This window comes from Rutilus rutilus, assembly GCF_951802725.1.
Source record: "Rutilus rutilus genome assembly, chromosome: 8".
Lineage (NCBI taxonomy): Eukaryota > Metazoa > Chordata > Actinopteri > Cypriniformes > Leuciscidae > Rutilus > Rutilus rutilus.
Genome location: NC_140222.1, coordinates 16,909,217 through 16,924,396, shown reverse-complemented (window position 1 = coordinate 16,924,396; position 15,180 = coordinate 16,909,217). Strand labels below are relative to the sequence as shown.

General features: G+C 38.7%; 2 protein-coding genes and 1 long non-coding RNA gene across 5 annotated transcripts in view; 1 reads left to right on the top strand and 2 right to left on the bottom strand.

Moving 5' to 3' along the window:
- The window catches only part of LOC311295873, a 183,348-nt gene that overhangs the window by 1,298 nt on the left and 166,870 nt on the right, over positions 1–15,180 (bottom strand). The window lies entirely within an intron of this gene.
- The window catches only part of LOC311295855 (uncharacterized protein), a 260,836-nt gene that overhangs the window by 175,743 nt on the left and 69,913 nt on the right, over positions 1–15,180 (top strand). The gene's annotated exons all lie outside the window — the stretch shown is intronic.
- Positions 137–12,603, bottom strand: LOC311295853 (uncharacterized protein). 3 transcript variants are annotated; one of them, XM_084417385.1, is made up of 11 exons: positions 12,407–12,603; positions 10,380–10,475; positions 9,229–9,702; positions 8,954–9,099; positions 8,682–8,818; positions 8,464–8,557; positions 8,262–8,373; positions 7,949–8,175; positions 7,687–7,858; positions 7,431–7,558; positions 137–3,017 (listed from the first exon to the last, which is right to left on the bottom strand). In XM_084417385.1, exons 3-11 carry the CDS (start codon positions 9,248–9,250, stop codon positions 2,700–2,702), a joined length of 1,356 nt encoding a protein of 451 aa, XP_084273511.1. In that variant the 5' UTR covers positions 9,251–9,702; positions 10,380–10,475; positions 12,407–12,603; the 3' UTR covers positions 137–2,699. The 3 variants fall into 3 exon arrangements, with proteins under 3 accessions (XP_084273511.1, XP_084273510.1, XP_084273512.1); XM_084417384.1 differs by lacking the exon at positions 12,407–12,603 and having other exon boundaries at positions 10,380–10,623; XM_084417386.1 differs by lacking the exon at positions 12,407–12,603 and having other exon boundaries at positions 9,610–9,702; positions 10,380–10,623.

Here is a 15,180-nt window from a genome sequence, read left to right as displayed (position 1 = left end):
TAATGTTTACTTTATTTCTCTACAGTGTTTTAAAATATATATAAATCATAAGATGCAGTGTTACTGAATTATATAGAACTATCAATACTATCCAAATAAAAACAAGCACAATAACACTAGATCACAGAACTCACAATTTATTATGAAAAAGCATTTCAATGTTGAAATGAGTTGAACATTGAATTTACAATGCCTTGTATCTGACAGAAACATGTATAACAATGTTTTTTTACAAACATTTTTCTCTTACCAGAGAAAGCAATATGGCACGACAAGGAGAGTTGTGTCAGTCCCTCCATATGACATTTGTATGTCAAAAGGCCTATGGTAATGCAGGTTGTCGACATGAAAAAAAACGAAATCCTGCTTTGATCTGATCACCTCATATGCGTGGAAATGTTCTTGAAAAGTTTCTGTAACTAAAGGCACTGTGAGTAGCAACAGTTTTTCACACATTATCAGAACTGACTCAATTTGAAAAAACACGGGCACTTCAGATTCAACTTTGCCACAGATAACCAAGTTTGGCCGATAAATAAACCCATTATGTTTCGCCCATTTAACCTTCATAACCTGAACGCTACTGGGCACTTGCATTGCCATAGCAATTTCAGAACCTCCTTTTAGCATATTTAAAGACACCATTTTTCCTGGACCAATATCTAACCGACTAAAAGTTGTTGAACTTCGCCAACTGTGTGCCATATGAATCTGATGCTTTTTTGCAAGCGTTTTAGTAATATTTTTAAACGATTTAAGCTGTTTTTTGAAAAAAATTATGCTTGCCTTCATACCTCATACACCAACTATGAAGGACAGGCCCAATTTTCTGGATGCAGCGGGGATAGTGGATAAGAAAATGGTGCTTTGGTAAAAGGTTTTTCTGAGGGTACAACTTCTTAAACAGTGTGTGGTGATCCACAATTAAATGTTTTAAATATACACATAAACCTTGAGATAACATGGGCGCGAATATAATGTTTATTATTTGAAGTAGTAAAAGAAGCAGGCCCCAGTGTTGGTCAGTAGAAGTTACTAAATCTCCAAAGATAAGAGGAACATTCCGAAGTAAGCACCAGGACTGAACTGCATTCAGTCCCAGATCATTAGATCCTTCAGCTAAATTAACAGATACAGGCCTGTTGTTTCTCTCCATGAAACCATAATCAAAACTTTGTATTCTTGAATGTATTTCTGCTGATGTAACATGTTTTTCCTTCAAATACAGAAATAACAACTTCAATTCGTACTGGCCCACCCCTTCTAACACATCATGCATCACATCAACTGAGAAGTTCTCTGTTGTGTGAAAATACTCCAATGAATTTAATATGCATGACCTTTTCACACCAAAAACGTATGGAAGGGATGGATTACAAGCCATTTCTTGACAGTGAGCAGTGTGTATGTCTTTGGTGCGCAAAACTACTTTGGAAGAATCTTCAGAGAATTCTGTCTGAAAGTCCTCCTTTTCTGCTAAACAGAACCTGCAACAGTACCTTGCACTGAAAGACTCCACCAGTCCAAACAAACTATGCAAACCCAAATTATCACCAGTAACCTGTACTACAGTGCCACGAACATAACCATTGTATAATGGAATCTCAATACCATCACTCTCTAACACTTTAATGTCTCGAACAATGGGAGCAAAAATTTCACCAAAACCATACCGTTTAACATCTTGAGTATGAAATAAGGCGCACAGGTGTATGTTAGCCAAGAAAGAATTCCATTTTGGAGAGAAGTTTCTTAAAGTAAAATATACTCCACCCAATTTATGAATACCTCGCTTAGGACCCAGAGGGTTGGCGACCTCAAAATCATCATAGAACATCTGGATCTGTATTGTCTGCTTCTCAGTTGAGAACAGGGGGTGACTTTTAAAAAAAGATCCATCACAAATATCTCTCAGTCTAGAGTCGCTAGTAGCTGAGCTTTGCAACATTTCTGCAACATACTGACTTTTAAATATTGACTGCAGTGTAGATAAAATTGGAATATACATGAATTTATCTTGAACTACTACCTGATCATATGTTCCAGTCTTTTTATTTCGTCTTGTGTCAAATCTTGAACCAATCACACATTCAACTGGTTCTACTATTTCCCACTTGTCAGTCATAAATTTGGATCTCTTGTATTCCGAATTTAGAATTGTGAAAGGATTCTCTAACCCTTCAAAACATGCCTCAACTTTCTTGCACATTTCCGTTTCTCTTTCATTACTAAATACATCTTTTATCACTGTCTCTTTAGCATGCTGATGGATATCTTGAACGATCTCTTCCATGGAAATCACTACAGAATTCAGTGTACTTTGACCAACACCTGCTGCCTTAAGATCAGAAATTACAGCTGAACAACTATTTACAATGTATGGCGAAGATAACTGTGACTCGGCCTCTAAATATTCAGTCGACTCTTCAACATGAGAAACATTACCTGTATTGACGGTTCTTTGAGGATATGAACGATCATAATCTACAGAATCAACTAAACTGCTTCCATGGCACTTATTAAGATGCTTTCTTAAACCAGAAAAACTACCAAAAGAACGTGAGCATCCTTCTTGACCACACTTCAGAAAAAGAGTCCTGCCTGTACATAGCCCATGAATTACCTTAAAGTGTTTAACAAGGTTGTTTGGACTTCCATGGTCACTTTTGCAAAGAAAACACTTCATCGTTTTATCTCAACTAACGCACCATTCTTGCTCGCAACTCTGCAACTCTAGGAGTCTCCTTTGTTTCCCCCATGTCGATGTTATAAATGGTTGTTTGCACAAAAGTGAAAAAGCTGCTCAGGGAAAAACTGTATGACGTACCAAAGACGTAATGGGCTTTAAAGAGTTCGTCAAAAGCTCCAACTGAACCTGTTGCCTTGCATGGAAGTGCATGCTTGTCAACCACAATGAAGTATGAGTGAATGGTGCTCTGTGTGGATCCCTGGGCGAGAAGGTAGGGCTGACTGCTTTGGGTGATGTTATCTAGATGTTGCTGCACACTGGTTCCAACCTACATCAAAGCACATTCAACAGAATTTTTTGGTGACTAACTTCTGACAATAGATCAGATCACCTTAAACTGTGCACAAGATTAAGGTGATGGAATATATATTTTAGATTAGATTAGATTAGATTCAACTTTATTGTCATTACACAAGTACAGGTACAAGGCAACGAAATGCAGTTTAGGTCTAACCAGAAGTGCAATAGCAGCAAGTGCAGGATATACAGTGGTTCATAAGTGCAGAACATGGATATGTACTGAATAAATATAGAGTTGAATACTATTATAAACAAAAATTTACAGATAGATTGTCCTATGAATATAATATACAGATAACTATTACTGTGAACAGAATTTACAGCTAGATATGTACTGAATATAATAATATACAGATGGCTATTACTATAAACAGAATGTTTACAGATAGATATGTACTGAATATAATATACAGATGGCTGTTACTATAAACATAATTTTACAGATAGATATGTACTATGAATATATATACAGATGGCTGTTACTATAAACAGAATGTGAGCATAATATACAGATGGATATTACTATAAACAGAATTTTACAAATAGATATATGTATAAGTTAGGCTAATGAGCAGTATAACAATGGATTTAAAGTAGTGCAAATAAAGTTTGGACAGAAGCTATCCGAGTGAGTGCAGTGGAAAGTAATTGCATATTACAGTTAAGGTACGATATTGCAATGTATATATAACAGTCGGTACTGTAAATAAACAGTCGGCAGTGCAAATGAGCATATTCCAGTCAAGGTAGTAGTGCAAGATGCATATGTAAACAGTTGTTACTGTAATAACAGTCAGCAGTGCAAATGAACATTATAGTATTGCAAATAACAAAATGGAGGCAGGTGTGAGGAGGGAGAGGAGAGTCAATCAGTATATAAGGGGAGTGGGATCAATGAGGGTTAGAGTTTAATAAAGAGACAGCTCTGGGGAAAAAACTGTTCTTTAGTCTGCTGGTCCTGGTCCGGAGGCACCTGAAACGCCTGCCGGAAGGCAGGAGAGAAAACAGTCTGTGGGCTGGGTGAGAGGAGTCCTTAAGGATGCTGCGAGCTCGATGCAGACAGCGTTTCCTCTGGATGTGCTCGATGGCAGGTAGTGGAGTCCCAGTGATGCGCTGGGCGGTTTTCACCACCCGCTGCAGTGCCTTGCGCTCTGCAACAGAACAGCTCCCATACCACACTGTAGCACAGTTGGTCAGGATGCTTTCTATTGCACAGCGATAGAAGTTCACCAGGATAGTGGAGGAAAGCTGATTCTTCCTCAGTGTCCTCAGGAAGAAGAGGCGCTGGTGAGCCTTCTTGACCAGGCTGGAGGTGTTGGTTGTCCAGGTCATGTCCGCCGAGATGTGGGTCCCCAGGAACTTGAAACTGGAGACACGCTCAACAGCCATTCCATTGATGTGGATGGTGTCGTGTGTGCCTCTTGACACTTTCCTGAAGTCCACGATGAGCTCCTTCGTTTTGGTGGTGTTGAGGAGCTGGTTATTTTCGGTGCACCATGTGGCCAGGTGCTTGATCTCCTCCCTATAGGCAGTCTCATCGTTGTTGCTGATGAGACCAATCACCGTAGTGTCGTCCGCAAACTTGACGATGGAATTAGATCCGTACACAGGCTTGCAGTCGGAGGTGAAGAGGGAGTAGAGGAACGGGCTTAGCACACAGCCCTGTGGTACACCAGTGTTGAGTGTGATGGATGTGGAGCAGTTGGAGCCTGATCGAACATTCTGGGGTCTGTTGGTCAAGAAGTCCAAAATCCAGTTGCACATGGAGGTGTTGAAGCCCAGGTCTCCAAGTTTGGCTATTAACTTAGTTGGGATGACAGTGTTGAATGCTGAGCTGAAGTCAACAAACAGCATGCGTGCATAAGTGTTCTTATTGTCCAGATGTGTGAGCACAGAGTGCAGTGCCATGGAGACTGCATCCTCTGTGCTCCTATTGCTACGGTAGGCAAACTGGTGTGAGTCCAATGTGGATGGTAGAGAGTCTTTTAGGTGTGCCAGGACCAGCCGCTCAAAGCACTTCATTACGATGGGTGTGAGTGCTACAGGGCGGTAGTCATTAAGGCACTTCGGGCTGGAGTGTTTTGGCACTGGCACAATGGAAGTGCATTTAAAGCATGTTGGTACAGTTGCTTGGGCAAGAGACAGGTTGAAAATGTCTGTAAAAACCCCAGCGAGCTGCTCCGCACATGCCCTGAGTACGCGTCCAGGGATGTTGTCTGGTCCAGCAGCCTTGTGCGCGCTGATCCTGCTCAGTGCATTGCAGACATCTGTGGAGGAGAGTGTGATCGGTGGGTGGTCAGCTGAGGATTTGAGCTTGGTGGCAGTTTCTCTGTTGTCTCTTTCAAAGCGAGCATAAAAGTCATTTAGCTCGTTCAGGAAGTTGACATCAGTGGCTGCGGGGGTGGAGTGAGAGGGTTTGTAGTCACTGATGGCCTGAATGCCCTGCCACATGCGCCGAGGGTCAGCGTTGGAAAAGTGTCCCTCTATCTTAAGCTTGTAGCAGTGCTTGGCCTCTTTGATGCCCCTTTTCAGATTTGCTCTGGATGTGCTATAGGCTTGTGCATCTCCTGATCTGAAGGCAGTATTGCGTGTCTTCAATAGGAGTCGCACTTCCCTGTTCATCCATGGCTTCTGATTTGGGTATGTGGTGATCTGCTTCTGGGTTGTAACACTGTCAATGGTGGTATTAATATAATCCAGTACAGAGGAGGTGTAGCAGTCAATGTCCGTGTGAGAGCCACTGGTGGCTTGAGAAGCAAACATACTCCAGTCTGTGTGTAGAAACCTTTCCTGGAGTGAGAAATCTGCCCCCGCAGGCCACACCTTGATGGTCTTCACTGATGGCTTCACGCGATTGATCAGAGGTGCATATTTGGGGGTGAGGAACAAAGAAAGGTGATCTGACTGTCCCAAGTGGGGGAGGGGTGTCGCGACGTAAGCTTCAGCCATGTTTGTGTAAACATGGTCTAAGGTTTTGTTTCCTCTGGTGTGACAGGAAACATGCTGGTGAAATTTCGGTAGCACTGACTTTAAGTTTGAATGATTAAAATCACCCGCAACAATAAACGCAGCTTCCGGGTGAACGGTCTGTTGTTTACTGATGGCTGCGTGAAGTTCTTTCATAGCAAACTTGGCATCAGCATCCGGGGGAATATAGGCTGCAGTTATAATAGTGGAAGTGAACTCCCGCGGTAGATAAAACGGTCTACATTTAACCATGAGAAACTCAAGGTTAGCTGAACAATGTCTCCCAACAATAGCAGAGTTTGTGCACCAAGCTTTGTTAATGTAAATGCACAATCCACCACCTCTGGTCTTACCGGAGCCATGTAATGTTCTATCCGCCCGGAATGTATGGCGTCCCGCTAGCTCAATAGCGTTGTCCGGTATTCCGCTGTTTAACCATGTTTCCGTGAAAATTAGAACATTACAGTTCAAAAGTCTCTTGCTGTATGTGATGTTGAGTCGAATCTCCTCCATTTTGTTCAACAGCGACCGTACATTGGCAAGGAAAATGCTGGGTAAAGAGAGCCGGTGTGGTGTTAGCTTTAGCTTAGCTCTTAGTCCTCCGCGCTTCCCCCGCCTTTGTTTACGATCTCGCCGGCGCCTGCGAGCACTTCCGCCCGGCCGGGCAGAGTGCATAGCCTCGGGTGATCTGGCGATCTCAGGAAGGAGTCGAAGGTTGTCCATAAAACTGTCGGAAATTCGCAAACCAATATCCAAAAGCTCACCTTGGGTGTACGATGTTAAGGCACAACTGTTCTGGACGAACAGACCCGAAATGAGCAAGAAAAATACTGCTAAATTACAGAATCTGGAGAGACCGCGAGCCTCGCGATGTACTCGCGCCGCCATCTTTAAACAACTGTTAAAGGATTAGTTCACTTTGAAAAAATGTTTTGCTGATAATTTACTCACCCCCATGTCATCCAAGATGATCATGTCTTTCTTTCTTCAGTCGAAAAGAAATTAAGGTTTTTGAGGAAAACATTCCAGGATTTGTCTCCATATAATGGACTTCCATGGTGACCAACGGTTTGAGGGTTCAAATGAGGGGTCAAATGTCCAAAAGTCTATAATTTTTTTATTTATTTTGAAAACGACAAGATTGTTTTGCTAGATAAGAACCTTATTTCTCTGATGGGATTGTGTCAAGTCTTTGAAGCAGTATTGAGACAGACTTTGAACCCTCATTTGAACCCTCCAACCGTTGGTCACCATGGAAGTCCATTATATGGAGACAAATCCTGGAATGTTTTCCGCAAAAACCTTAATTTCTTTTAGACCGAAGAAAGAAAGACATGGACCTCTTGGATGACATGGGGGTTAGTAAATAATCAGCAAAACAATTTTTATAAGTGAACTAATCCTTTAAGCATACCTTTTGAAATCTGATGAGCTGATCTACAGCTTGATATGCAGACAGCTTTCCCGGCCTCTTTCTACCTTGTGCAGATGGTGGTAGCAAATGTAGCAGCAGCAAGATGGCGGACATGTCACTGTCCCAGCCTACAAATAAGTACATTAAAACCTGGTTAACATTATGCCATGGCATAGTATTCAAATTGACAACTTGCACCATTACGAAAATGTACACTACACACCTACATTAAAAAGTAAAACAGTTCTATTCATACCATTCTCAACTTCAGCAGCTGACTCAGCATTGCGCATCAAATCCAAGAGCTCTGTGGTGGGTACAAGTCCATGGCTTTCCTTTATTACTTTTGCTTTGAAAGTGGTTGGCCACTTCTCCAAGAATTTGTTGGCCGTGGCCTCACCAAACATAAGTCTGAAATCTTGTTCTATCTGCAATGTAACACACATAGACAGAAGTGATGAGTGATGCCTAATGCTACATTGGATATTTTGGTGATGCAGTGAATTAAGATGTCATACCAGTCCTGGTGTGTCCAGAAATCGTGGGAAGACCAAGAAGACATCTGATGATTTGGCTTCATCGTTGACCATTGCTTGCCGATATATGAAGGTCATTTCCATCTTCTCGCGGACAGTCTTTTCATCAGCAGAGTGTCTCAAAACAGAAATAGCTGCTTCCACATCCTCATCAGATGGCGGAAGGGCTGAAGGGCTTACGGGCTGACGACCACGGCCTGGCCCACCAACTTAAGAAAAAATACAATGTTAAGAACTGATTTCTGTACAATTCACAGGTCACCACTATAATCACGTCACTGATCAGTAAACATACCTTTAGGAGATTTGCTGACTGAGGCACCTCTCTCCTCTGCTGTTTTTCTTTGTATGGTCTTCAATCGCCATGCAAGGTATCCCGAACCACTCTCCGGATCGTAGTAATGTTCCTATGTGATTATAAAGAAATTATAAAGGAGTACTATTAACATTTCAAAGAGTGAATATGTGCATAATGTTGCAATAACCCATTTACTTACATATCCATGCTGTGAGTATGGGTCTTCTAGATAGGGAAACAAAGCTACTATCCCCTGTGCATACATCACTCTGACACTTTTGGGGGGGGATGTCCTAGCATATGAATTCAAATTTAACATCACACTCAACTGACATTGCACAACACAATTTACATAATTAATAACTGTACAACAATAACAATGTTTCTTTACAGCCCATCTATATGCTTAATGCTTACCCATGTGTTTCTGTCATCTCAGCAGCAAGTATGTTAATCATCTGTCTTCTGGTGGCATCTGTCAGAGATTTGGTTTTTCCATACTCTTGCATAATGCGTTCACCACCAGGCTTTGATGTTAGGATTTTTTCAATCAACTATAGGTGGAATAAAATGTGCTTTCCGTTATTGTAAAACCATATGTAATGCTGAAAAAAAAAAGCTATCTAAAGAACACTTCCCATGGTGAAACAACATTCAGATTGGACTTAACAGCAATTTCCACCACTTACCGCTTTTGCCTCATAGTTTATGTGACATGGCCTTTTAGGCTGGCTTCCTTCGGCAGCAGCTACTTCTTCAACAGGGTCACACATCGTGAAATTCAGGATGACGGTGTCATCAGATGTACCCGAGCATGATGATGATTGAGAGGCACCTGTTCATTATGAAATTTGTACAAAACATAGAAACATATTACAAGAAACAGTTATTTTTAAAACAATAAATGTTCTCATTCCCGCCTTTGAACTAAACTAACTAATTTGTGAATTGTCTGAATGAATACCAAGTCCTCCATTGCCCAGCATGATTCTGAAAGTTCCAGGTGACTCCTTCACTATTTCTTCAAAAACCTCTGTGTCAACTTCTGTGTCTGACTGGTCATACACCTTAATGTCTGGCTGCCTGCTTTCTGGTATGTTGAATTTTAGACACGCTGTTTAAAAAAAAATTAATAAAAAAACATGCATTCCCTTCTCACAAGAATCAAAGGTCATATTTAAGTTTGCCTCATGTATTCACAAAATGATGAAAGACAAGTATCTGCACCCGATTTTATGTAACTGAAAATATAAAGCACAGCAGAAATGATTATTGACCTAGCTAGATATCATAACATAATAGGTGCTGTATCATTGGGTGATATTGCTTTAACCTAATGACCCACCTTCTTTCAAGAAAGCATCGAATGTCACTCAGCTCAGACAGCTTGACATATTTCTGCTCTTCCCCGAATTGAACACGCAACAGCATTTTGCCCCTGTTAACAAAAAAATATATATATTCAAAATCATAATTTAGGGCTGGTTCAACTAAGAATTATCTATCCATTACTCTCAGTAGTGGCAATGCACTATGTATTACTTAGATGTTAACTTTACACTGTAATTACAAAGAGTGGCTGAAGAAGACAAAGTTATGCTGGTTGAATATAACGTTAGGCTATTTTCTGCAGCAAATGGGTTAACGTTAACTTAGGCTAGTTAAAGTTTAGAGGCACCGCGTCCCACTAACGTTAGCTACCAAATAACTGTGCCAAAGTTAGCTAACGTTAGCTCATTAGCTATTTTAGTTCAAACAGTAACCCGTTAAAATGGTTAAGCCATGTTAAACAAACACGTCATGCAATCAGTGATCTAGAGCTAGACCAACATCAGAATCATGTTAACATTACCAGTATAAAAAAAAAACAGATTAATGTTGAATGGGAAGCTAAAAAAATAGATATTAAATATTTTGTTGTTATATCGACCGAGCTAACGTTATTTTACACATAAATCATTCTGACCAAATTCATTCGTGAAAATATTGCAAGTAAGAAACACAGTTACCGATACGGATTAGCTGGTTAGTTGCATTATGACCTCAACTATCAGCACAACTCTAAAATTATGTAAAGTTAAAAAATACCGTTTGTGTGTTGGGATTATTACTTACCTAGCAATATCAGTGGCCTAACGTTACTCCAGAGCGATCTTTCTCCACCGACAAACGTGCCAATCTTCAGCACAACAGAGTGGCGGGTATTCATCACTGCTGTAGAGTTGAAATTGTCATGCGTTTCTGCAGATTTTTACACTCACTTTTAACTCCACTGATAGAGCAACTTTACTCTCCCAAATGTTGAAAATACTCTATTTGGGTTAAAATAAATTTACTCTGAAATATTAACACCCCATTTTTTACTTGATCTCAATCCCCCAAAAGTTTTGGTCTTGTCTTGGTTTCAACACACACTGATCTGGTCTTGACCTGATCTTAACTACAACATGAATGCATATTCAAATCAACAGTGATCAACATTATAAATGTCTTTACTGTAACTTTTGATCAGTTTAACTCATCCCTGATGAATAAAAGTATTGATTTATTTTATTTCTTTCCCCCAAAAATAAAATAAAAATTCTTACTGACCCCAAACTTTTGAACGGTAGTGTACATTCATTAAAGGTGCTCTAAGTGATGTCACACGTTTTTTAGGCCAATTTTTTTTTTTGTCACATACAGAAAACATCTCCTCACTATCCGCTAGCTGCCTGTCCCCTGAACACACTGTAAAAAAACGCGGTCTCTGTAGACACCACAGGCTCCACAAACAGCAACAAAAACAAACTGGGCTCACCCGCACCACGAAAACATAACAAACTGTTCCAGCCAATAACTGACAAGAATGATTTGGGAGTGGGGTTTGGGGGGTTAGTGCACGGATGAGGAGGAGGGAGGGTCCAGCTAGCCTCTGTTTTGTTTGACAATACTTCGAACGTCAACAAGAAGTGACGTCACCCAACATCACTTAGAGCACCTTTAATAGACACACTCATAAGCACAAACTATTCATCAACAAATAAGATCAAATCATGTTTCTTGTCCTTATTTAATTTTGACTCACATTTACAGCACATTCAGGCAAACTTTCATTCTCGCTGAAAAACTACATGCCTGAATAGACAACAATATAATACAAATAATCACTTATAATGTTACAGATATATTTAGCACAGTGGTGTTGGGGAATTTACAGTTAACGACAAAGTCGACGCACACACTTTTAATAATTGAAACTTTGGTTGTATTGCTAAAAGTTCATAATAAAACATTTAATCTATTATTTGTCAATAAAAAAAATATAAAAAAATATCCTCTAAAACGTATAATATACATATTATCCTCTAAAATATAATATATATTTTTTATTGCCTTTTTTTAATTGCATTACATATTTTAGTAGTTATCATAAATTAGGTATCATTTGAAGCTTACGAACTCAGAATTCATCCTGTGAAAATTGTTTTGAAATTAGACACATTTCCATAGAAACAGTACTCTAAATTATTTGATCAGGCTCCTCCCCTTTTGGGCGTCGTCATGTTTCATAATTTATGATCAAAACCTTTTCTAATCTTGACAAAACAAATATTGTCAGAAAGGTCTGAGTCTCAAAGTTCTATATTTTGTGACAGAAGTGTTATTTGGACAGAAATGTATTAATTTGTTATAGCAGAATGCATACAATTAAATTCAATGGAATTCAATGGCACCCGGTGGCTATTTCTGGTATTACGCCTAAACAAAATCTCATGGGAACTTCAATTTTTGTGATATCAACTTCAGATTTATAACACAACTTCGTTAGATATATGGCTTTGATTTTAAAGTTTTTTTTTTCTAAAAATATTTTGTAAAGTATATATTTTAAATAAAAGAAAAAATATTAAATAAATTATATTTCATTTAATGTAAATTTAAACTTCCATAACTTTTTCATACTTTAATTTTTTGAAAATTGCTTACACTTCAGCAATAATCTGCTATTTTTTTCCTTTAAAACAAGACCAAACTTAGATCTATACTCCAAAGCATTGTTGAATTACAACCATTTAAGCTTGAATAGTGCATTTTAATGTCCATTCTCAAAAAGGGGGGAGACAGTTATAGTTCACCCCATCATATCACACATGTCATACCTGAACGGATCTGGCAGAGTCCTCTGATGTCCAGATGTGTGGTCTGGTTGCTGATGGGATTGTTCAGCACACAGCTGTAGGTGTTTTTATCCTGATATTCCACCTCCAGAGGTAGAGAGAGACTGATGCTGAGATCACACACACTGATGCTGGACAATACACTGATTCCTTTGTACCAGGAGAGAGTCGCATCACTCACATTCAACACCGAACACAGCAGTGAACATTTTGAGCTGGATGATGAAGGATTTTGGGCACAGTATCTGGTGATGACAGGAATGTGCAGAAGAGCTGAATAACACAAGAAAATAAAGAGACACCAAAGTAAAGTCAGTGTAAGTGCCTGTCTTATTGTGACAGTTTATAAACAAAGAATTATAAGAAAATGAAATGCAAAAAAAAAAAAAAAAAAAAAAAAAAATTCTGAGAAATAAAGTCGCAGTTGTGAGATATGAAGTCATAATTGTGAAATACAGTGTAGCCCTCAAACCGTATTCACTTTATAGCCCTTAATTCTGTAATTGTGGACAAATGTGGGCACAGAGGACTCAGATGTGATCCTATTTTTTATTTATTATAAATGTTATATCACTGTCTTCGATAAAATTTTGTCCATCCATTTATGGTGTGTTTTTTTTTTTATTTTGGGGGTATTTTTGAATTTATTTACTTCAAAAAGTACCATATTTTCTATGTAAATTATGCTTATTTTTTTGAGTGTGAGTTTTTGCCATGATGAGAATGTTGTACAGGATCAGCCCTTCATTTGTGTGTATGCTAGATATGCATTGTATTGGATCTATTGATTTATTTTTACAAAAAAACAAGAAGAATGCTCTAAATTACAGTTTTTGCTCTAAATTACATTCCTTTCACTTTCACTTTCACTTTCACTGTCACTTTCACTTTTTCCCATTCATTTCTGGGTGCCCATTTTTGACCCAAATACAAGATTAAGGATTTTTTTTTTTCACCCACTTAACATTGTAGAATTGAGTCAAAAAAAATTGCGTGTGTTCAGGAGGCAAACTTAGGAAAAGTGGCCAAGTCTTGTACCGCTCAGATCAAGGGAAGTATTTTTTTAAAAATAAATCAAAATTATTTTGCCCACATTTGTCCAGAATACGGTTTTAGGGTTAAAGTCACAATTTAATATGTCACAAGTATTAGAAGTAAAGTTGGCACTGTGAAATATATAGTTGCAAAATTAGCTTATAGAAGGTGCCATACGGAAATTTTTTTTATTTTATTTTATTTTATTTTATTTTTTTCTAGGAGAAATGGGAAACAGTATTTGGTACTTCCCTTATTTGAACCACCATTTGCCTGAACAGAGAAGTGCTGAGTTTTGCATTGTGAACTTCCTCATCGAAAGGATTTTTTATTTTCCTCACATTATGATTAAGTCAGATTGAATCACCCATCATCAGTTGAAGCTTTCATTCTGGACTGAGAATAAAAAAAGAGAAAAGTTTGACCAACATGAAAAGCAACCAACCACAGATAGGTCTGATTTTAAATGACATTTAGGAATGTAGATTAGGCAATATCACAATAACAGACCAAGTGGAAGATTTGCCATAGATGACATGTCAGGGACAAAGTACAGACTCCTTAAAAGGGACATGTGATGATGGGAAAAATAGGAGATGGAAGGAAAAAAAAATCAGCACTTTTGCATTCTCTTGCATAAGTTTTGCATTCCCCAGAGAAACTTTGCGTTCACTCACAAAACCGTTGCATTCCCTCTCAAAACATTTGTGTTCCCCAGACAAACTTTGCATTCGCTCGCAAAGAACGCAAAGGTTTTGCGAGGGAACACAAAGGTTTTGCGAGCGAATGCAAAGTTTATCAGGGTATTGCAAGACTTTTGCGAAAGAACGAAAAAGCATTAAAATATATATTTTCCTCCCATCTCATGTTTTTAAATATTTTTTAATAAAATAACGCACCATATATGATTAAATAAATAACATTTTTGTTATCAAGTTTTTTTTTTTTTTCATTTTATTCAAAGCAACTTTACAGAAGTCATGCCATAATGCCTTATCCTTAGCAAATCATCTTTTGCACTGTTCCCTCAAGCTTAATTGGTGGCTCAATTTACCCACTAGCCCATATTTTACCCCATATCTTAACATATTATATTAAATTATGATAATTTAATAATCCTACTTGAAATAAGAATATGGCAAGAGGCCAATAAAATGTGCACATAGTATAATGCTCTGCTTACCATAGACGGTGACAATGAAATTCTTGTTTTCAACAACGATTTCGATTTTATAAAGTCCAGCATGTTCTGTGCTGATGTTTGTGATGGTCAGAGATCCAGTCTGATAGTCCAGCTTGAGTCTGTCTCTGAATCTCTCATCGGCACCATCGTGACAGGTCTCATTGTGAACTCTGTTGATTTTAGAGATGTGAGTGTCTTGCGGTCCAAACGTCCACACTATCACATGTCTCTGTAGTTCAGGAACATCAGTGTGTAGAGTGACAGAATCTCCCTCCATCACTGATACTGTCTCTGTTTCACCGGTCTCAACACCAAACACACCTGGAGAACAAGCGTAGGAAAAGATTCACAGTCGCAGCTGATGCTGCTTTAATAAAACAGTAACTAAAAAAACAAACATTTACACCTTATGTACAATATCCACAGACAGAAAAAAAACAAATGTGTGATGCATTGTCTTCAAGAACTTGCAACCTGCTAATCCTTCACGAGTCTAAAGAGGTAAAGACTTAATTGAAATGAACCCTGAAACTGTTTC

Excerpts from the sequence above, each read along its gene's own strand:
- LOC311295853 (XM_084417385.1), bottom strand. The coding sequence starts at position 9,250 with ATGCTGGGCAATGGAGGACTTG. Across the intron at positions 8,176-8,261 it reads AGTCAGCAAATCTCCTAAAG|TTGGTGGGCCAGGCCGTGGT; the intron begins GTATGTTTACTG and ends TTTTTTCTTAAG. Across the intron at positions 3,018-7,430 it reads AGCTCATCAGATTTCAAAAG|GTTGGAACCAGTGTGCAGCA; the intron begins GTATGCTTAAAG and ends GCTTTGATGTAG.